Consider the following 20,587-nt stretch of genomic DNA (forward strand, 5'->3'; position numbering starts at 1 on the left):
CCCCCCGTCCCGTCTGTCCTTGTGTCCTTGTGTCCTTCCCTCCTTCTCCACACTCCCCTCCTCTCCCTTCACTGCCCAGCCGAGGTACCCATTGTCTCGTTTCCTGTAGCCTGCGCGAGCAGCCCTCCACATAGCCCACACGCACACGCGCATGCACCCCTCGCGCACAGCGAGCAGGCGCGGTGGATGTGAAGCAGCCCCCCCCCCCCCCCCCCACACACACACACTCCAAGCCGGACGGACGGACGGAGCGAGTCGTCGGGATTAATTGAGGAAACTCACACCCGCGGTGCTTTCGCCGTTGCTAACTCGCTTTAAAAGCGGCCCCGGGACTTCGCCGGGTTAGTCTGGTCCGGTGGGAAAACGTCGAGCCGAGCGGACCGAGCGGCACCGGAACATTGGAGGGAGAAAACACGTAACAAGTGTGGAGTTCTTCTTTTGACAGCTGCGCCGCTGCCAGACTGACAAACATCAGTGACCGGGAGGTGAGCTGTCATCCTTTCAGCTGCCTGTAAGTCCAGTCCGCTTTGTCTTCACACAATAATGTCTTTTTGTTGGGCGAAGTTGACTGAAAACATAATTCGTCTATAGTTGAGGAAAAACGTATGAGTGGCTGCTTTCCACACAACAGAAATCATTTAGCCACAAAATCCGATTGTACCAGTTTAGAGCTGACAAAGGGCAGCTACAGCCGAACGACGAGGCTTTGAACTGTTGTGGTTGAAGTACACACACATCCTTCAATACAGCCTAATGCAATTTACCACACAGCCCCTTCGAGAACTCAGCTTTTCTCTTGCTCAGAATTGAACATTAAAAGTCGAAATAAGAGGTTTAATGTGTATCACAAGTCTTATTTCATGTGTTGAGGGGCACAGAACAACACCTTTTGTAGGCTCGTGCAAATTCACCATGCACCAGTCGTGGAAGAAGTACTTAAGTAAAAGTAACAATACCACAATATACAAAAAATACAAAATGTTTTCTTTAGTAAAAGCACACACGTTTTAGCATCAACATATACTAAATGTACAAAATGTAAAAGAACTCATTATGCAGCCTAATCTCAGCTACTTGATATACTGATTGGTAGCTTCATCCAAAGCAATAATTATGTATTAGTTCATCTATACTTTATAGAAGTTATCTGAACCCACTATGTATGTAGTCCAATGAATGTAGTGGAGTTACAAGTACAATATTGGCTTCCTAAATACAGTGCAGTAAAAGTATAAAGTTGCTTGAAATGGAAATGCTCAAAGCACAAGTACCTCAAAATTGTACTTAAGTACAGTACTTAGTGCATAGTACACGCCACCTCTGAATAACAGTTGGCCACAAGTATTAAGTGCTGATTGAATCTCAATCCAGCCAATACCTGATTTTTCTCCACAGTCTCAACAAGAAATCATTTGTGTGTGTGTGTGTGTGTGATAACTAACAGTTTCAACATATTACAAACCTAATGAAGAAGTATTTGGAGGACTTTATATTCACGTATTCGTGATATTAGTGGAGTGTGATGCAACTGGAACCAGACCTTTCTGATTGAACACTGTGTGTAGCTCTATCAGCTCCACTGGCTGTAAGTGAAGATGTCCTCTCCAACACTGCTCGCCTGGTCGTCCTCTGCCTTCAACCCTCCCTCCTTGCCTCCTTCCTCCTAGCGTGTGAGAGAAAGGAACAGCTGGATGTGAGCTGAGCCTGAACTCTATCCGATCAGCGGGCCCCAGAGGCCTGTTTCTGCCGACTGCGGGGGATGGGGGGGGGGCCTCTTAAATGTGCAGCTGTCTTCGACCTGTGCATGGAAATCCAGGTCTGACCCCCCCCCCCCCCCCCCCCCCCTTCCCCCAGTGGGACTCCTAGAAATCCGTAACATGCGTTAAATGTGTAGTTCTTGTTTCCTGACACATGAACTGTATAGCAGCCAAATGCAGTGCTCTATAGACTTGGCTCCCTGCAGAAACAACATCAGCTGAATATGAAGCCGGCACTGTCAGAGGTCCTGGGACTGAGCCACAGTACACAGACCCCTACAGTATGTGTGTGTGTGTGTGTGTGTGTGTGAGGACTGGCACATGTACGCGTTTGCCTGCTTGTGTATTCACGTGTGTGTTTGGTCCAGACGGGTACAGTGAGGGTATTGTGAGGGGCCGGACCGGCCGAGGCTTTTCTGAGGAGGCGTGTGAAAGCGCAGTAAAGATGTCACTCTGCAGCTGGCACGGGACAGGTCTGATGGACCGCTCGCACTCACAGCGTTGCCTTTGTGTGCATGCGTGCGTGTGTGTGTGTGTGCGTGTGTGTGTGTGTGTGTGTGTGTGTGTGAGAGAGGTGAAAAGAGCGATACGAGTGAACCTTTCCAGAGACACTCTGGATGCTTTGTTTTTTTAACACTCTACGCCAAAAGGCCAACCACCTCTCTGTTGCTCCGGCTCCGTTGCGTAACACAAGATAAGGCCAGTTTAAATCGGCTGCTGCAGCGACTTAGAACTGCACTCTGCATAAAGTTGGGAGGAGTTTGGGAGAGAGATTTTAGCCGGAGAAGATAAAGGAACGGTCAGAATCAATACAGCAGAGGCCAAGATTGTCCCGAGTTTTTAGTCCATAATATTGGTCAACATCACTCAATGATGTAACCGGATAGAGTCTTTCACTAGAGGCTCCCAGCCTGGTTAACAGGCAGCGCACTGACAATAACAGCGTGCGACTGTGAGGAGGTTTGTTGTTGTGACTTGGCCACACAAACACTTTCCAACTCAGATTAATTGTTGTCGTATATATTGTATGATTGGAGGAGCAGCAACTCTTCCACATTACAGTAAATGGATGCAGTGTGTTCATACAACACGGCCCCGCTGTGATGGAGAAAACTCACCACAGTCCCAACAACCCGAGTCCTTGTTCTGACATCACACGCCCGCACAACTATTTGCACTTCGAGTAAATGACTCGAAAAAAAAAAGCGTTTTCTTTCAATTGTTCATGTTTGACAACCGAACCATTGTGTGTCATGGCAACGCTGCTCTGCGATGGTGGGAGCTGCTTTTGTACCAAACCACCATCACGCTGACTTGTTTACTTCCTCCAGTTGGAGCTCGGCCTTGCACTTTGTGTACTTCTCTACGTCTTTACACCGGGCTCTTTAACGCCGCGCTCATGAATGGATGCAGATGAATGGAGTTTTTATTTATGACCTTCATTTATACTGATGGATCAAACTCAATGTTACAACACTGACAGATTGACTAAATGCAAGTCATAAAAGTTGATTGTGAAGCATTTAAAATATATTTTTTAAATATACACATTCATCAAACATTTGTATATTTTGTGTGTGTGGGGGGATTGCATGTTGGCCAGAAGTCTTATTAGAAAATATCCTACAACTCTGGCTCTTATATGGTAACAATCGTTAAAATCCGCACTGGTGTAACATGGAATGAATGTCTGCCTTCTATACACTTAAAACAACTAAACCTACTGGAGGTCTTGGTATAGTCAGTGGCCAAAGGCGTACGGGTGTAACATACACTTGGTCTCGAGGCGAGCTGGAGTTGTTTGCGTCTCCGTCTGTAGCGTGTATGGTGAGGAAGTGACCGCGAGTCTTTTCCTTCTCTCTCCACAGGATGCCCGACCGGCCCTGCAGCTGCACATCCTGACCGCCTCGGCCTCCGTTTGTGTGTCTGGACGTCCACGATGACTTGGAGGAGACTTGACTGGTGGAGCCCCTGCTGACACCTCCGGTCCCCAGACATCCGCCCCGACCCCCCCCCACCTTTCCTGACGGCTTTGGCGTACCCTCTTTCTGTGGAGCCCCCCCCCGCCCTGTCGAAGCTGTCGCCATGGCCAGCCTGGTGCTCAACGAGACCGGAATGGAGGACTGCGGCATTGACGACTCCTTCAAGTACAACTTGTACTCGGTGGTCTACAGCGTGGTCTTCGTCTTGGGCCTGATCACCAACTGTGCCGCCCTCTTTGTGTTCTGCTTCCGGATGAAGATGCGCAACGAGACCACCATGTTTATGACTAATTTAGCATTGTCCGACTTGGTGTTCGTTTTCACGCTGCCGTTCAAGGTCTTCTACAACGTCAACCGCCACTGGCCTTTCGGCGACGGACTGTGTAAGGTGTCGGGGACCGCCTTCATCACCAACATCTACGGCAGCATGCTCTTCCTCACCTGCATCAGCGTGGACCGCTTCCTGGCGATAGTCTACCCGTTCCGCTCGCGCTCCATCCGCACGCGCAGGAACGCGGCGCTGGTGTGCGCCGGCGTGTGGCTGACCATCGTAGGGGGAGGAATATCGGTGACCTTCTTCTCCACCATTAACAACAAACACAGAGCCACCACGTGCTTCGAGGGCTTCTCCAAGAGCACCTGGAGGAACTACCTGTCCAAAATCACCATCTTCATCGAGGTGAGTGAGGACTCTGACAGGCGCACATATTAACATAGACACCATTCATACGCTGTCTTTTATTAAGCTAACCAGAGACACAGCAGTGATGTTCCACTTCCTCGTAAAGTTTTGCTGTGCTTCTTATTTAATTCCCAGATTGTGGGCTTCCTTCTCCCCCTCCTGGTCAACTTGGTATGCTCCTCGCTTGTTCTGCGGACGCTGCGCCGTCCGATGACCGTTGGTCACGGCTGTAACAGCAAGAAACGTGTCCTACGGATGATTCTGGTCCACCTGGGCATCTTCATCATCTGCTTCGTCCCCTACAACTCCATCCTCTTCCTGTACGCCCTGGTGCGGACCCAGGCCCTGGCTAACTGCAGCGTGGAGCGCTTTGCCCGAACTCTTTACCCCATCACTCTGTGCCTGGCCAGCCTCAACTGCTGCCTGGACCCTGTGGTCTACTACTTCACCTCCGAGAGCTTCCAGAAGAGCTTGACCATGGGCGGCAAAGGGACGGGCTCCCGGGCCGGGAGTCTGCCCCGCAGCGACACCGAGACCCAGGACGCGGCGAACACTCTCCCCAGAGACACACACAACCCGGCCAGCAACGGAAAGGAGTCAAAGATGTCCGAGAGTCAGTTCTGACTCGGCACTGAAGAAGGAAGGTGAAGGAGGACAGTGTTGGTTTGATGGGAGCCCTGAATGTTAAACAACAAAGCAATCAGCTGTTTGTTCCTGGAAGTGACGCATAACTCAGCAGATTAGTTAAGTCCTGAGGTAAACCCTGAGGTATGGCCTGGGCTTTACGGATTACTCCACCACTGGAGAGCAGAGGAATGTATATGTGTGTGTTTATTATGAGAGAACACTCCGGGGATCAGACACCCAGCCACACCGGGACTATTGTCCAGAGACACGCAGAGCCTCTAAAAGAGACTGCAACACATCATACTCAGGCTTAACACACACACACACACACACTCACACTCACAAACACTCACAGATGCACTGGATCGTGGGTTTCCATCCACATCGTTGGACTATGCTGTTAAGTGCTTTTGTAACACGCTGAGCCCTTAAGTTGTATTGTTATAAAGTCCAAGCTTCCACAGCACATTATATCATGTTAGACCTTAATGCTATGACACTCGTTAGTGTGGTGAGACCCACTGCTATTGTAACACAGGAGTAAAATGTGTCTCATGTAGACATTTGAGGCCATTAAATGTTTCAAATTGTTGTCGTTGCTGCATTTATTTTTTCTGCCCCCCCCCCGCCTCGTTCCCGTTGGTTCGGTCTAACTAATCTGATCTGGCCGTCGTCAGCATGTCGGTATGTTTGAACTCATGAGGGAGTTTTTCTGTTTTTCTGCTCTTCAATTTCCATCAAGCAGCCGGAGCGATCTCGCTGTCGGAGCAAAGGCCAGCGCCGATCCAGTCGAGGACCTTGGCCCGTGTGCCGTGTCACCGGCCAACCGCTTATAATGACTGGCGCAACGGTCCATTGTTTGCTTCTGAATGAGGTCTCTCTGTCTTAATCTGGCCTTACACTGCAGATCGGCTCAAAGTCTCTTATGCACAGCAAAGCACGGGTGAACACTGTTGATCAAATACCCAAAATCATCGTGTTACGCTGCACGTCAAGCAAAAAACAGTGATGTCAGCAGATCCAGTTGTGGTGCGTTTGGTGAATACTTTTATGCAAAAGGCAGACATGCCATGTAACGAATGACAGTAAGAAAGCTAGCTTGGAGAGCTTTTGTTCCATCTTAACTCTAAAAACTAAAACGGCACAGAAAGTAAAAAACGATCCACAGTGAGATACTGTAAGTGTCTTGGGCCAGGATGTTCCCGGCTCGATTGTGTGTTTGTAATTGAGCTACTGCTAGGACCTGCAGCTGGGTCGTCCATATGTTTTCTTTGTGCATACAACGGGATCCTGCTGGAGAGGGGGACACTTTTCTGTCTGGGACATTATGCAAAACGTCCGCACAAGTTGCTTATCCGTTCTCTCGTGGAGCCATGCAGAGTTAGGGATTCATGGCCTTACTTGGGAATGTCTTACGTCTCTATAGCTGCAGCAGAGCGACACAGAGAGAGAAAAGATGTCGTAATTCTAGAGGGCCTCTCTGATCGTGCGAGTGGTGTGACCATGTGCATCCAGCGGTGGAGACGGGGACAACAGAGGATGGACTCGTCTGGGATTTGGGTCAAGGGTAGCAGAGAGGGGAGGACGAGTGGGGAGAAGTGGCGTAGGGCAGGACATAAGAAGTGGGAGTGTAGAAAAATATACAAGAACCGTGCTTTGAACCCCCTGAGCGGTTCATGTCAAGAATGTGCCGGAATATTGCAGCAGAAGAAGCTCAACGTGTCCTTTAATGGAGCAATCCGCCCTCCTGATTGTAGGAGAACAAAAAACATGCATATTCAGTTTACTGAGAGCATTGGCCTGCTCTGACCTCTCGTGGCCACAAGTCCCAACAAACATTTGAGTGAAAACACGTGTGTGCATGCGTGTGTGTGTCGCAGGTGGCTCGGAACCTCGTGAGTCGGTTATTTTCTCTGTGTGTGACACTAACAGGATGGCTTAAACCGCTGCCATGTTGTTGAACTGTGGTTTTGCATCCTGGAGACACTTGAAAATGTACTTTTTCTCGATGCCACACGACTGAAAACAAGAGGGCACGTAGCCACTCCTCGCTGTCTGCAACTTGAGAAATAATAAAATCAAACCTTTTGCAGAAGACCAGAACAAGAAGTGTGACATCTACACACACGCCCGCCTTTTTTACAAAATGATGCAGCGATAAACAGCGTTGAAAAAGGAAGTGTGGCATCTGATAGGGGAAGTGGATGATTACATTTTTATCTCCAAATGTTGAAAGATGCAAATTGACTTTGCGAAACAGCATCGTAGTGTAGAAACAAAGGGCGTGTGCTCACACTCTGCTGCGTCCACTGACCAGATTCAGAATGTCAAGAGGTGAGAGGAGCTAACACCTTCATCCCTGTCTGTCTTTCCGATCAATATTTTCTACCAGTGTGTGTGTGTGTGTGTGCTGTGCTGTCATTTTGTTTTCTAAACCACACACTCACCCGCTCTGTGCGCCCCACACTGTGTTAAGTTTCTGAGTTGGTTGCTGTAGGAGCTCAGTGACATCACAAACTGTAGAAAAACACTTGCGAGGGCCGTGCTTCCCCTTCCCGTCGTCAGCATAAGAAACAGCTCACACCGGACGCCACCAACCCGTGCAGACATTCAAACAGAACCCACATGCACACGCACACGCTGACAGGTCTCTGCTGCTCGAGTGGGACAGGGGAGGCTTGCTGTTGACCCTGTTTTTGCCGCTGCACAGCTGGAGGAGGAGTGTTTGTGCGTCAGTCTGCTGTGGAACTGCAGGAGCATGTGGTCACTCCGGGCTCTGACCTCTCCCCTCCATCCACGCTGATCGTTTAGGGGGAGACGAACCAGGTAATTGCACAGTTTGTCGGGTTAGGGAGATGGTGGTCAAATGTGTGGTCAAAGTCATGCTTCACATTTTGTTGATGACAGGGGGATCTGTTATGAAATCCTCTTTCACTTAGCATCATAATGTATCAGTATGTACACGTTACGGGCATTGTTGAAATCAAATTAGGTTGTTGTCATGCAGGCAAAATTCGATCACCGCTGCACTATTTAATGATTGGAAACGTCATCGGGGTTTTGATTTTAAGACTGAAATGTAAGAGTTTGAGAACCGGATCAAATGGGTTTTGATATTGTCAAAAATGTCCTTTACACAACAGCACTTAGAAAATGCAAGTCGCCAGTGTATTCTCTCAAGTTACCATCAACCTGCGCACCACTTCCCTAGATTCAAGCCTGACAACATGCTGTTGTGCAACTCTTCACTGCACAGGTTAACGCGAGGGGATCCGTGTGCTGACTGTGGCAGACCGATCGGCCCCAAACTGCCGAGGTGAGTCTGTGAGTCAAAACTGGTGAAAGTTACAGTAAAGCAGCAAAAGCGTCTCTCTCTTCCCCCTCTGGGGCCGCCGGAGGAAGGGTGGGGTCTCGCCTTGATGGCAGAAGGAAGGGCGATGCTTGAGTGATAAGCAGACTAAATGCTGTCTTTCTTCCACGTTTCCTGCTGCAACCTTTGGCGAGACAGAGACTCCTCTGATTTCATTTGGGCATCCAGCAAAAGAAAACATGTTCACACCTAAAGAAAGTCGTAAAATCACCGGAAATTAGTGGCAGTAATTTAGCTACTGTATCAAAATTATACAGCAATTTACTGTAATCAAAGTATACAGTAATTGTCTAATATTTTACAGTCGGCAATATACTGTACAAAAAGGATCAGATGCCCTGCAGACTTTTTCCAGAAGGTAAGTGGTCCAACAGTCAAATGGAAGTCTTCTTTGATGAATGAAGGAGCAAGCTAATAAAAAAAAGGTGTTGTGCGATAGGATGACCGCTCGCCAAAGATGAGACTGAAAGAAATTAGGAACAGCGGTTGGCAAAAAAATTGACATTTGAACATCATGTAATTCCAGGACAAACTTCCAGAACAGCTACTGATTTGAGACATTTTCTTCACAACCTGGCAACCCAAGTGCTGTCCTGAATAATAGCTGATAACAGATCTATACAGCATTATTAAATCATGGATATATATATATAGTTGTTTAACTAATGGCCATAATAAAGGGTCTCTTATCAAGAAACGGTACCAAAAAATTGGGACTTCCTCTAAATGCGATGTCAGCCATCAGTTGCATTTAACTGTAAGCTCTCCTTTCACCATTGCAGGTGTTCAGTGTGTGAGCGACGAGATGAAGGATTGATCGGGTGTTGTCGACTTATGCGGAAATGACTGTGAACGCGTCCGGAGCGTGGGGGGAGGCCCTGGTCAACTCGTCCTCACGGTGCAGAGACAGCGTGATCAGCTGGGACAAGATGTACACCTACTTCTACCTGCTGCTCTTCATCCCCGGGCTGCTGCTCAACACCACCGCTCTCTGGGTCCTCTGCAGACACATTAGGTACACACACGCACGTATTTATATATATATATGTGAAACCTCAAACCCGCTCTGGAACATGGTTAACTCCTCTGCATGTCGCTCCGCAGTAAGAAGACCAAGGCGGTGATCTTCATGATAAACCTGGCGTTAGCGGACCTGGCCCACATCCTCTCTCTGCCCCTCAGGATCTATTATTACTTCACACTCACCTGGCCCTTTGGACGAGGCGTCTGCTTGTTCTGCTTCTACCTCAAATACCTCAACATGTACGCCGCCATAGTGTTCCTGGTGAGCAGGCGGTAATAATCCTGGAATTACTGTGAAGATGGTAGAAGGAGCAAGGGGAACTCAAACGACAGCTTAGCCAGTTTGAATCGGTTTAAAGGGAGCCAAATGTCAGGAAGTCATTCAAGTCTCGGCTCCCTTCTCCTCAGTTGTCGGAACAAATTTACTTCCTGTGGCTCAAAATCTGCTCAATAACTTTCATGTCGCTATTTTTTTTGTTGTCCCCAGATGTGCATCAGCATGCAGAGGTGTGTCTTCCTGCTCAACCCGTTCGCCGCACGCCGGTGGAGGCGGCGCTACGACCTGGCGATCAGTATCGTAGTCTGGGTGGTGGTCGGCCTGGCCTGCTCGCCGTTCATCCTGATGCGGAGCAGCAGCTCCACCAGTCCCGACGTGGACGCACAGGCAGTCTACAACGCATCCTATTCTCTGGATGCCACTTCTACCCAGCATCCCTCGGGTTACGCCGGGCTTCATGCGCCATCCTCGAGTGCGAGCCCCGCCTGGGTCTCCAATACCAGCTGTTTCAAGGACCTGCCCATGCGTCACCTGCCGGTCTCTCTGGCGGTCACAATGATGGCTCTCGCTGAGCTGTTTGGTTTCCTCATCCCCTTGGCCTGCATCAGCTACAGCTCCATCCGCATCGCCCGCTCTCTCAGGCACACGCAGACGCAGGGTCAGGAAAACCCGGCGCCACGCGGGCGGCTCCAGTCGGTCACCGCCAGCTGCCAGTCGGACAAATACCAGGAAAAGCAGACAAAGGCCGAGAAGCGGCGCGCTCTGCGAATGGTGCTCAGCTGCTCAGCCCTCTTCTTGATCTGCTTCGCCCCCTACCACATCAACTTCCTGCTCTACCTGATGGTGTCGCAGGACATCGTGTCCCACTGCGCCACCAAGCTGGCCGTGCATCAGTTCCACCCGGTGTCCCTGTGCCTGGCCAGCCTGAGCTGCTGCCTCAACCCTCTGCTTTATTACTTCGTGACAGCCGAGTTCAGGCTGCACCTCACCAGGCGCACCTCCTCCTTCACCGCCTCGCTGCTCTCCTCCCCGATCAGCTCCCCGACCCAGCGCCCTGCGCAGCACAGACTGATGAGCATGGAGAGTAGCTGCTCAGACAGGGAGTAGCGTTATTAGCAGGCGCGGGGGGTTGTTTTTCACGATTAGGGGGTCACAAGCGGGGTCTTTGGTTTTTCCTCAAGTAATGAAACAGACAAAGCATGACAGATTGAGATTGTAAAACCGACTGGCAAGATCCAAGTGTGACAGCGAGATGATTTCACAGCTGTCCGAACACAAACTGGCCCGCAGAGCTTTGACCTCAATGTGAAGAGCCTTCATATGCAAACCAGCAGATCTTCAATCAGCTACAGAAAGGATGTCTGTGTTTCACAACGCTGTGATGATATCCATGTGAGTATCATCACAGCGGCCTCCTGTACATAAGCTACATCGATGTTGTTCATGTTTAGGAAACGCGCGACAACTTTAAATAAGCTGTATGTCATAATGTGTCCGTAAATGCATGTTGTGTGAATAAAAGCGCTGTCCGTCTCCTCTGGTGCTGTGATGTTTGTGTTGCTTCATAATGAGGCTTCCTTCAAGCGAAAACAGGTGCCGACTCATTTCGGCTGTGCTTCCTCTCGCAACGAAGAGCGGTGGAGGCAGTTGGAAGCAGTTGCGGCAGCTTCGACAAACCGGTAGACAAAAGTCAGACCCCCCCTCCCCTCTCTTACTTCTGCTATACCGAAGTCTGAGCCAAATCCCCCTCCACCCCCACCCTCAGGCAGATGTATGCAGCCCACCTTAGGAAGAACATGTCTGATTCACCCACCCACTTCTGATCCCTTGGCTGCTATGTATCTAGCAATGTCCTCTGCTATTTAGATACTGAAAGTCCTGCGTTGAGAAATAAGTGTGAGAAAGGAACCAACAGCAGCTTAAAAAGCCCCCCCCCCCCAAAAAAATAAACATTCCTGTTCCTACTTTCAGTATTGACTGAATGTATTACGATATTTTCATCTGTCATCCAAAAGGACACACGTGGAGCATCATGGCAGCGCACAGGGGGAGGTGGAAGTAGCCATTATAGCAGAAGTCATGGTGTCACAAATTCTTGTAAACCACACCCCCCCCCCCCCCCCCAACACACTCACAGGAAGCCCAGTCTCCACTGAAACCCTCAGTATAGCAACAGACACAGAGAGGGAGAAACACAGAGAGAACGCGGTGAGAAATCAACACAGGAAATTACTTCTGATAAGAAAAAGACATTAGAAACTGGATACCGAAGCGAGAAAACAGAGAGGGCGGGACGGGGTGAAGAGTGAAGAGTGTTACAGAGGGAGAAGGGGGGAGGGTGGGGTGGCATGGGTTGTCGGCTGATGCTTCACCCTCCTGCTTTCTGATGCGACGCAGCCTCAAGCTTGGAGACAGAGGTGAGATGTTTATTGTTGATTCCTTTCAAAAAAAGACTTGCGGTTGAGCCTTTGTGTGAGAGCCTGTAACAGCTGGATGCCTTCAGAGTGGAGTCATGCCTCATGGGGGATCTCGCATGTTTCTCCAACATGAGGAATGTCTGTTATGTCGAGGGTGGGAGTGTGTGTCTGTGGGTCGGCGTCCTGGTGTTCCTCCATCTGTATGTGGGATGGAGACCATGACTTGTTTTGTGTGTTGGCACGGCACACGTGGAGGGATCCGGGTGCTGGTGCACGAGGCGAGATATCGTGTCTGAGCGGAAAAAGCGGAAATAATATATTTCCATTGGCAAGATCTACACCCCCTGCTGAAGGAAGGGGGTGTAGCTTTTTTTCAAAACGTAACTCTAATATGAGCGAGATCCAAAGACGTACGATGATGATGATGTTTCTGTCGCAGTAAGATGATGTGTAGTTGCTGGAGATCACATAAGGTGCACGTTATACCACTGCCGCAAGCTGCAAAGAGGAAACGAAAAAACAGCAATTTAAGATCATATAGACAGCCACTGAAAGAAGCATACCGTACGTGCAAAGAGATACATTAAAGAGAAGAATCACACTGAAACGGTCACACAGAGGTCAAAGGTCAGTAAGGCTAAACGTATGACTGGGGGCTGAGGTTCCACTGGGAGATCTTTCTCAGTGCTCTGAAGGAGGATAAAAGGCTGCCAAAGTGCTGTGGAATCTCTTTTTTTTTTAATCCCCTCTTTTACTGATCCAAAGTTCCTCTGCTCGTTAACGTCCTCCTCAGGAAGTTCAATTGTGAGGGCATTTTACTTTACTTGTGTTTTTCCTGGGAAAATAAGAGTTAATGTCAGGCTCTGAAGCAACACAAGGAAACACAGACAACTGCTGAGGCCTGAAACATAAACTGTCACACTAGCTGGGACTGGCAGCGAGAGTACGGAGAACTGGAGTAGATGCTCTGTGGAGTTGAGGAGTTGATGGGAGGCAGCTGGACAGGTGAGGCGAGTGAGTCGTAATAAGGAGGGAGCCGGGAGACTGGCAGGAGGCAAGACACGCCCACCCCAACACACACATATACACATACACAGACAGACAGGGGACAGCTGGAAACACAGGGGATAGGGGGACACAATAGACACGGGGGAATAAGCTGGAGCACCGTGACGGAACGACGTTGACTTCAATATTCTGAATGTATTTTGCTGAAAGCATTTCTGTGCTTTTAGTTCGGAACATTTTTAAAGCAGGACATTTGTATTTTTACAGTGATGTACTGGTACTTTTACTTAAGAGAAGGATCCGTATACTAAGCTTGCAAAGAGGACGGAGCGTGTCAGACGGTTAATAAAGGCTTAAATAACTGGAAAGGTGCACTCAGTGGAGTGCAGGTCTCCAGGTGTCTGCAACGACAACCTCTATATTGTGTGCTTGAAAGACAACCCGTAATTGGCTCGACACCATTGGACTGTAAGGCTTTAATCTGTGCAGACAATTGGCACTTAGTCGTTCTGTAAGACATGTCAAACTATCTTGCCAAAAACAGAATTGCTGCAGCGATGTACTCAGACTACATCCACACTATTACGTTTTAAGTTTCAAAACAAAAACGATCTCCGTCCACACAGCGTTTCATCGCCGTGAAAACAAATTTCACGTGACTCTTCACGTACACTGGGCATGCGGGTGCCGGTGTAAACAAGAAGTAGATTGGCTGCTAAGTTAAAAACGATACGACAGAGTAAATAGTCGTCTTTAATAATGAAAGGTTGTGTTTGATACTTAAGATCTTCCTCTAAAAATCTTCCTGAAATCAAAAAGACATTTTGTGAAAAGTTTTATAAGTTTTATTTTTCAGACTTAGTTAAAACGCTGCGGGTCTTGCTCTCTCTCTCTCTCTCTCACCTCATATTTACTGTAAAATGAACACTTACACGTACTGGTTTCCTAGATTATGGGTGCATAAATGAGGTCAACACACGTCTCTCACTCGTTTCCTCCGTTTCGTTTGTTCTCACTCTGGTGGCTTAACTATCTGTCCTACCGGAGAGCAATCAATGTTTTGTTCCTTTATAGTTTCTGTGTGGACTCCACATTAGTTGTGCAGAACAAAATAAGCATTGATAAGAAAAGGAAAGTCCTCTGTTTGTATCCGTCCTCCTCAAAGCCGTTTACCGTGACTTCAGACGTCTGCTTCGTAGGTCTGATAACGCCGCTGCACACGCCGCTCACTAACCACTCCAGTAACAGCTGCTTCCTCCGCAAAAAACTGCAGACTTTAACTGAACAATAGCTGATAGTAAAGACAGCAAGGTCAGCAGCACCTGTAATCAGTTGTCCATGTTGAATTAACCTGGTAGTTGATCGGTAATCAAGGCTGTTGTTTGTGATTTTCCGGGAAAGGGTCACGAGATAGGAGCTTGACGAATCAGGGACGGACACGTTGTGATCAAGTAGCGAACGCGGGTGTGGGCGTCATCGTTTCTAAACTTATGCGTTTCCGACTGTCCATACTAGTCCGCAACCCCGGAGTTTTCAAACTTATCCGTCCTCAGGAGCGTTTTCGAACTCCCCCGTCTTTGGTGCTCGAAAACCCCGGCGTAGTGTGGACGCTCAGTGTAAACATAGCAAAATCAGTGTCCTTCCACTTGCAATGCTAAAAACAGTAACTTACTTTACTAACTATGTTAAGAACACAATTTCCCTTTTTCCTGTTCCATAATTAGCTGTAGGATCAGTTTAGTCCGAGCCAAATCAGATAATAAAAAGAGACAAAACTGTACAAAACAAGGACGAACGGTCACAGCCCACATGTATATTCTTTAACAGTATATATGGGCTGAAGCAAAAAGTAAGGAAGCCCATGGCGTTATGTTTTCAGCAGTGGGTGGATGACACCTCCAAGCTGCAGGCTCAGTTCCAGACATTACTGTGTTTCCATTTCAAGTTCAAATCAATATCTGAAGTTCATACCAGGCCCCCCCGAGCCTGGTATGACTTGCTAACCACGCCAGTTTAACTGATGCCTTGCTCCGAGGCGGTTCACACTGGCTTATTGTTGGCTGCCATGCAGGTGGAGAAGCGAAACAGTGAACACTACGTGGGAGACTGCAGCTTCAACTTCTCTGTGGGTTTGCATAATCCTAAATGCAAAAGAAACTAAACACATGGCTGAAGCCGTGCTCTGTAGCTGTAGGTGTGAGCGTGTGAGCATGTTTGCATGTGTGTGTGTGTGTGTGTGTGTGTGTGTGTGTGTACAGTGAAACGTGACAGTTATCTGTACAACATGCTTCTGTCAGAAATAGAATTACAGTCACACCAATACCATCCTGTTGACGCTCCCGTTTCTCCTCAACCAGGATACCATGTTCCTCGGATTGAACGCGGTCTGAAACGTCGACAGTTTGTCCCCGCCGGACACACACTTCAGCTTCCATGATGGACAGCACGGCCGCTCAAACGCACCCATCACCGGACTACAAGCAGCTTCGCTGATTCAAGCATCCCGTTGGTTCACAAGGCGGCTTGTCTGCCCAGCTAACGGGCAAAACAGCCCTCGGCTTAAGATGAACTTTGCCAACCACAGCTGTGAAAGCGATGAAGACCTCCGGTCGTACCAGCACCATGTGTACGCAGTGGTGTACAGTGTGATCTTAGCGCCGGGCCTGCTGGGTAATGTGCTGGCTCTCTGGGTGTTCAAGGTTTACGTCAGAGAAACCAAGAAGGCTGTGGTGTTCATGATGAACCTGGCTGTGGCCGACCTGCTGCAGGTAAAAATCCTTATCGTCCTTCCTTCATCTAATTTATCATATGTATATTTATGTATCTGTCAGTCTTATTTCATGTAATTTGACTCAAAAAATATTTTTTATCACTGATATTTCCTGATATATTCTCCTCTGCGTGAATACTAGGGCGACAAAACTCATGTTTGTTTTCATTACGGTTTGTTTCAATAAACCGTTTAACTGATATAACTTTACTTCAACCCCCGTAATACGCATTTAGAAGTAGTACATTATACTCAGAGATGGGCAAAGATACATCAAAATGTATTTTGATACAAAATACAAAATACCCCTCAAGTAAATGTATCAAAATAAAATACAAAATACTGGTGCCAGAAAATGTAACTAAATACAATACATATTGTATTTAAAATATAGGAAATACTTTTTTCTGGATTTTCCGTTTTCTCACAATTTGGTATAGCAGAGCATTCAGGTTTGGGCTATAATGTACACAAAGCTCTAGTGAAGCCCACAGAAAGGAAGAACAGTCACAGAATGTCAGTGTAACTAAGCACATCTGTGCTTGTTGATGGTCCTTCTTGAACATCATCTTGCTGAGACATGTTGTCCACCTGGCCAACTGTAAAATGTATGAAATAATAAAACTAAGAATACTTTCATAATATGCCTTTTAAATAAAATAAATTGGATATTTAATGTTTTTTTACTACTACTACTACTGTCATAGCCTGGCTAACTGTGAACAATATTATCTGCCAGTAATTGAAATGGCATTATGACATCCACATTGAGAAGATACAGCATAACTCAGTGGTGGGCCGTCAGGGCCTGCAAGGCCTTCTCTGCTGGCCTAAACAGAATCACAAAGTTATGTCTATTTTATAATTTAATATATTGTAATTTATAAAAATATTTTCCCCATTATCTTATTTTCTCATTGCACAGCTACTGTCTTCCTAAGTTGCTCTGCTTCCAGTGCAGCTTGTTTTAAGTAGAGCTTTTATCCAATCAGATTTCACCTCTGTGTCTCTAAGAACAGAGGCCCGAGGCCTGCAGAGTCTCAGGTGCATCCATGTGCACTTTAAGTGAACGGGGACGATATTGTTGATTGTCATAGTGTTCAAACAATCAGATCTTTAGTTTGACATGTTGGGCGTATTCTTTGACGTGTCAGCACCTGCTAGCCGGCCTATAGCTACGTCAGCATTACGTGCAGCTCAGTTTCCATGTGCAGCTCTGCCGCGAGGTGCAGAGTGTGCTGTGATTGGTCAGCGGGCGAGCACGTGACTATCGTGAAACAAAACTTAACAGCAGAGGCTTAGTCGGGTAGTGAATCACATCAGGTGATGCAGCTCAGCCAATCATATATGAGCATTCTGACTGAGTGAGATGTACCACACACCATGACACGGGGCTGAGACGAAGAAAGACATTGCAGAGCAGTACGTTCTATGTTCCAGTTGTGAAAGTAAAATCCTAAAACAATTTCAGTGGGTTGCGGCTTGTCATTAAGGAATGACGGTGGATCCCACAGCCAGACCATCTGAGAACCACTGTCCTACATGAGTGTAGAGAACATTATAATTTCCTCAATTTAAACTTCTGCATTTTCCAAGTGCTCTAGTATGATTCAAACGTATTGTAAGCCTCGTACTAAACGGGTTAATACGAAGACGTATATAGTTACATCCTTAAAAACTAATAGATGTGGCGCCATCATGTGTTTATAAGGTGGTATTTCAGCTGCAGGACAGCAGTGAAGGCCCAGGCATACAATGCACGGCCCGCCACTGGCATAACTTGTAATTCAGTGCAAGATTAGATGGTCAGACGTCTCTTGATAAGGTTATCATGAACATACAAGCTCCCAATCTCCCTCTTCCTATATAGCTAGCTACTCAACTGATAAGTTAACTTGCTAAACACTGGCTATGCACTAGCCTAGACAGCATGCTAGCGTCATTAGCATGTTAGCATCAATTGCTAGCTTGATATTATAAACATCACTTCACCATGTATATAGACAGCATGCTAGCGTCATTAGCATGTTAGCATAAATCGCTAGCTTGATATTATAACCATCACCATGTATATAGACAGCATGCTAGTGTCATTAGCATGTTAGCATACATCGCTAGCTTGATATTATAACTACCATGTATGTAGACAGCATGCTAGCTTCATTAGCATGTCAGCATAAATCGCTAGCTTGATATCATAACCATCACCATGTATATAGACAGCATGCTAGTGTCATTAGCATGTTAGCATACATCGCTAGCTTGATATTATAACTACCATGTATGTAGACAGCATGCTAGCTTCATTAGCATGTCAGCATAAATCGCTAGCTTGATATCATAACCATCACCATGTATATACAATAGGCTGTGTAGCCAGACCCAGACATGAATTATACATTAAGCTTGTTGACATCTGTCACACTCAGATAAAATATTTACCTTGACAGACAATCCATTGAACTGGAAGATCTGAAGACTGAACTCGTGAACTGTTTTTTGATTGGTGGAGAAAGTATTTTGAGTATTTTAAATACAAGATTACTCCACTCTAAAGTATTTTGTTACAAATTACATTCGATTTTTCATCGGCCCTATCAAACACAAATTACAAAATACTCAAAGCAATTGAAATATGTATTTCAAAGACAAGTAATAGAAACACTGCCCATCTCTGATTATACTTCCACAGTTTGTAACACACTACAATGTAGAAAATGACATTTTCAGTGTTTGATGTATTTGTGAACAATTACAACCTCTCACCAATGACATCCATAACTGGTGCATAAATAGACAATGAATGATTGACAACTCAGTACAATACAGCTGTGATTGTATTTAATGAAGTATGAACAAGTACACAAACTCATCTTTTCTACGTGTGTTAAAACATCCACCGACTGTTCATATAGTAGGTGTACAAATCAAGACTTCTTAAATAAGCTCCACATACTATGTTTCTGGCAGAGCTTTCAGCCACATCTCATCGACTTCATTGGCGGAAGGAACTTGCTCAGTTGTCATGGAAAGTAAAATAGTATTTGTGGAGGAATTAATATTAAATGAATAAATTCGATATACACAATTATCATAAGAACTTCTTTGATGAATAAAATAAATAGAGGGTTATAATTAATTTAAGATACATTTAATACAACCGTGTTATGTTGTGGATGTTTACGCCAGTTAGGATAAGGATTATATTAGGTTAGTTATAAGTGCTGAAAAATACACGAAATAGACATTTTAAAATGCATACAACTACAATAAAGTGTTTTATTGACTGCTTATATTGTTTCATCGATTAAATGATGGAAAAATGTAAATTGTTATAACGCAAAGTTGCTTGTTTTGTACAGTTCAAACCACAAGGGCCTTGTAAAAAATGCATTCCAAAGCTCAGTCGACGCTAAAATCATGTGCTCATCCGAGACCGTCTCCAACCATCTGGACTAACTCTCCGCTCTTCTCTCTCCTCAGGTGCTCTCCCTGCCTCTGCGGATCTACTATTACCTGAACAACACCTGGCCCTTTGGCCACCCTCTCTGCATGATGTGCTTCTATCTGAAGTATGTCAACATGTACGCCTCCATCTTCTTCCTGGTGTGCGTCAGCGTGCGCCGCTGTGAGCTCATCAAGCGCCCGCTCAGGTACAACTCATCCAGGCGGAAGGGAGACTTGCTAGTGTGTGCCCTCGGCTGGCTGCTCGTCTGCCTGTGCTGCCTGCCCTTCCCTCTGCTGAGGAACCCCCGCAGTGTCCCCGACCCCAACTCGAGTCTCATCACCCCGGAGACCGACAGCTTGGTGTGCTTCTCAGAGCTGCCCATGAGGGCCGTCAGCGTCCCAGGGGCCTGGGTCCTCCTGATCCTGGCGGAGCTGCTAGGCTTCATCATCCCCCTCATCCTGGTGTTGGCCTGCACCTGTCTGACCGCCGGGAGCCTCCGGGATTCGACGGCGGGCGCCATTCCCGACCGAGGGGAGAAGCGGAGGGCGTTGAGGATGGTGCTGAGCTGTGCTTTGGTCTTCTTGGTGTGCTTCGCTCCTTACCACGTCACCATGCCCCTGGACTTCCTGGTCAAAGCCAACGCTCTGAGCAGCTGCACCCTCAGGGACCTGATCCTCCGAAGTCACCCCGTCACCCTCTGCCTGGCCAGCCTTAACTGCAGCCTGGACCCGCTCATGTACTATTTCACAACCGATGAATTCTGCAGGCGACTGAGCAAGCCAGAGATACCAGAGAGCATGGCGTTCAGCAGGCGTCTGTCCTGTATGACCGGGGGAGAGGACACCGAGGACGACTAGACTGCCGTCGGTCTGCTCTCTTGTTGAAGGGCCAGCAGTTGGTCTCAACCACTAAACTCTGACACGAAGACTTTGCGCTCCTTAAAACGAGGGACATATCATTTACATGCCACCGCAAACATTTTTTTCTATTTATATTTCAATAAAAAGGTCTGTTCTTTCTAAATGTGTACGACCCCGGTGAAGAGTGAGCTGTTCCTGTTATGAAGGATGTCCTTGTGATCAGTGCCAACATTTCTAAGCATCAGGAAACACAGAATACAGGCAGACCCCCTGAAGCAGCCACACTGTCCCTCTAGAGCTACCTTCATGATGAGCTGGGACGTGTTGGTGCTGCGGTCACTGCCGCCGTAATAATAAACAGACAGA

At 47.2% G+C, this 20,587-nt stretch overlaps 3 protein-coding genes across 6 annotated transcripts; all 3 read left to right on the top strand.

Annotated features, from left to right (window-relative positions):
* Positions 1-227: 227 nt before the first annotated feature.
* lpar4 (lysophosphatidic acid receptor 4) lies at positions 228-5,608 on the top strand. Of its 2 annotated transcripts, none has more exons than XM_079268290.1 (3): positions 228-511; positions 3,626-4,418; positions 4,557-5,608. In XM_079268290.1, exons 2-3 carry the CDS (start codon positions 3,843-3,845, stop codon positions 5,043-5,045), a joined length of 1,065 nt encoding a protein of 354 aa, XP_079124416.1. In that variant the 5' UTR covers positions 228-511; positions 3,626-3,842; the 3' UTR covers positions 5,046-5,608. The 2 variants fall into 2 exon arrangements, with proteins under 2 accessions (XP_079124416.1, XP_079124417.1); XM_079268291.1 differs by having other exon boundaries at positions 228-485.
* A 2,092-nt stretch (positions 5,609-7,700) lies between these two features.
* p2ry10 (P2Y receptor family member 10) lies at positions 7,701-11,251 on the top strand. Of its 3 annotated transcripts, none has more exons than XM_079268807.1 (5): positions 7,701-7,874; positions 8,305-8,372; positions 9,201-9,433; positions 9,523-9,703; positions 9,929-11,251. In XM_079268807.1, the coding sequence occupies exons 3-5, from the start codon at positions 9,261-9,263 to the stop codon at positions 10,823-10,825; spliced, it is 1,251 nt and encodes a 416-aa protein (XP_079124933.1). In that variant the 5' UTR covers positions 7,701-7,874; positions 8,305-8,372; positions 9,201-9,260; the 3' UTR covers positions 10,826-11,251. The 3 variants fall into 3 exon arrangements, with proteins under 3 accessions (XP_079124933.1, XP_079124932.1, XP_079124934.1); XM_079268806.1 differs by having other exon boundaries at positions 8,305-8,364; XM_079268808.1 differs by lacking the exons at positions 7,701-7,874; positions 8,305-8,372 and adding an exon at positions 8,643-8,776.
* Positions 11,252-12,059: 808 nt separating this feature from the next.
* Positions 12,060-20,327, top strand: gpr174 (G protein-coupled receptor 174). The gene is made up of 3 exons (XM_079268925.1): positions 12,060-12,135; positions 15,501-15,911; positions 19,397-20,327. The coding sequence occupies exons 2-3, from the start codon at positions 15,708-15,710 to the stop codon at positions 20,216-20,218; spliced, it is 1,026 nt and encodes a 341-aa protein (XP_079125051.1). The 5' UTR covers positions 12,060-12,135; positions 15,501-15,707; the 3' UTR covers positions 20,219-20,327.
* Positions 20,328-20,587: the final 260 nt, after the last annotated feature.

This window comes from Melanostigma gelatinosum (assembly GCF_949748355.1).
Source record: "Melanostigma gelatinosum genome assembly, chromosome: 5".
NCBI classification, from domain to species: Eukaryota; Metazoa; Chordata; class Actinopteri; order Perciformes; family Zoarcidae; genus Melanostigma; species Melanostigma gelatinosum.

Excerpts from the sequence above, each read along its gene's own strand:
- lpar4 (XM_079268290.1), top strand. The coding sequence starts at position 3,843 with ATGGCCAGCCTGGTGCTCAACGAGACCGGAATGGAGGACTGCGGCATT. Across the intron at positions 4,419-4,556 it reads AAATCACCATCTTCATCGAG|ATTGTGGGCTTCCTTCTCCC; the intron begins GTGAGTGAGGAC and ends TTTAATTCCCAG.
- p2ry10 (XM_079268807.1), top strand. The coding sequence starts at position 9,261 with ATGACTGTGAACGCGTCCGGAGCGTGGGGGGAGGCCCTGGTCAACTCG. Across the intron at positions 9,434-9,522 it reads GTCCTCTGCAGACACATTAG|TAAGAAGACCAAGGCGGTGA; the intron begins GTACACACACGC and ends GTCGCTCCGCAG. Across the intron at positions 9,704-9,928 it reads ACGCCGCCATAGTGTTCCTG|ATGTGCATCAGCATGCAGAG; the intron begins GTGAGCAGGCGG and ends TGTTGTCCCCAG.
- gpr174 (XM_079268925.1), top strand. The coding sequence starts at position 15,708 with ATGAACTTTGCCAACCACAGCTGTGAAAGCGATGAAGACCTCCGGTCG. Across the intron at positions 15,912-19,396 it reads CTGTGGCCGACCTGCTGCAG|GTGCTCTCCCTGCCTCTGCG; the intron begins GTAAAAATCCTT and ends CTCTCTCCTCAG.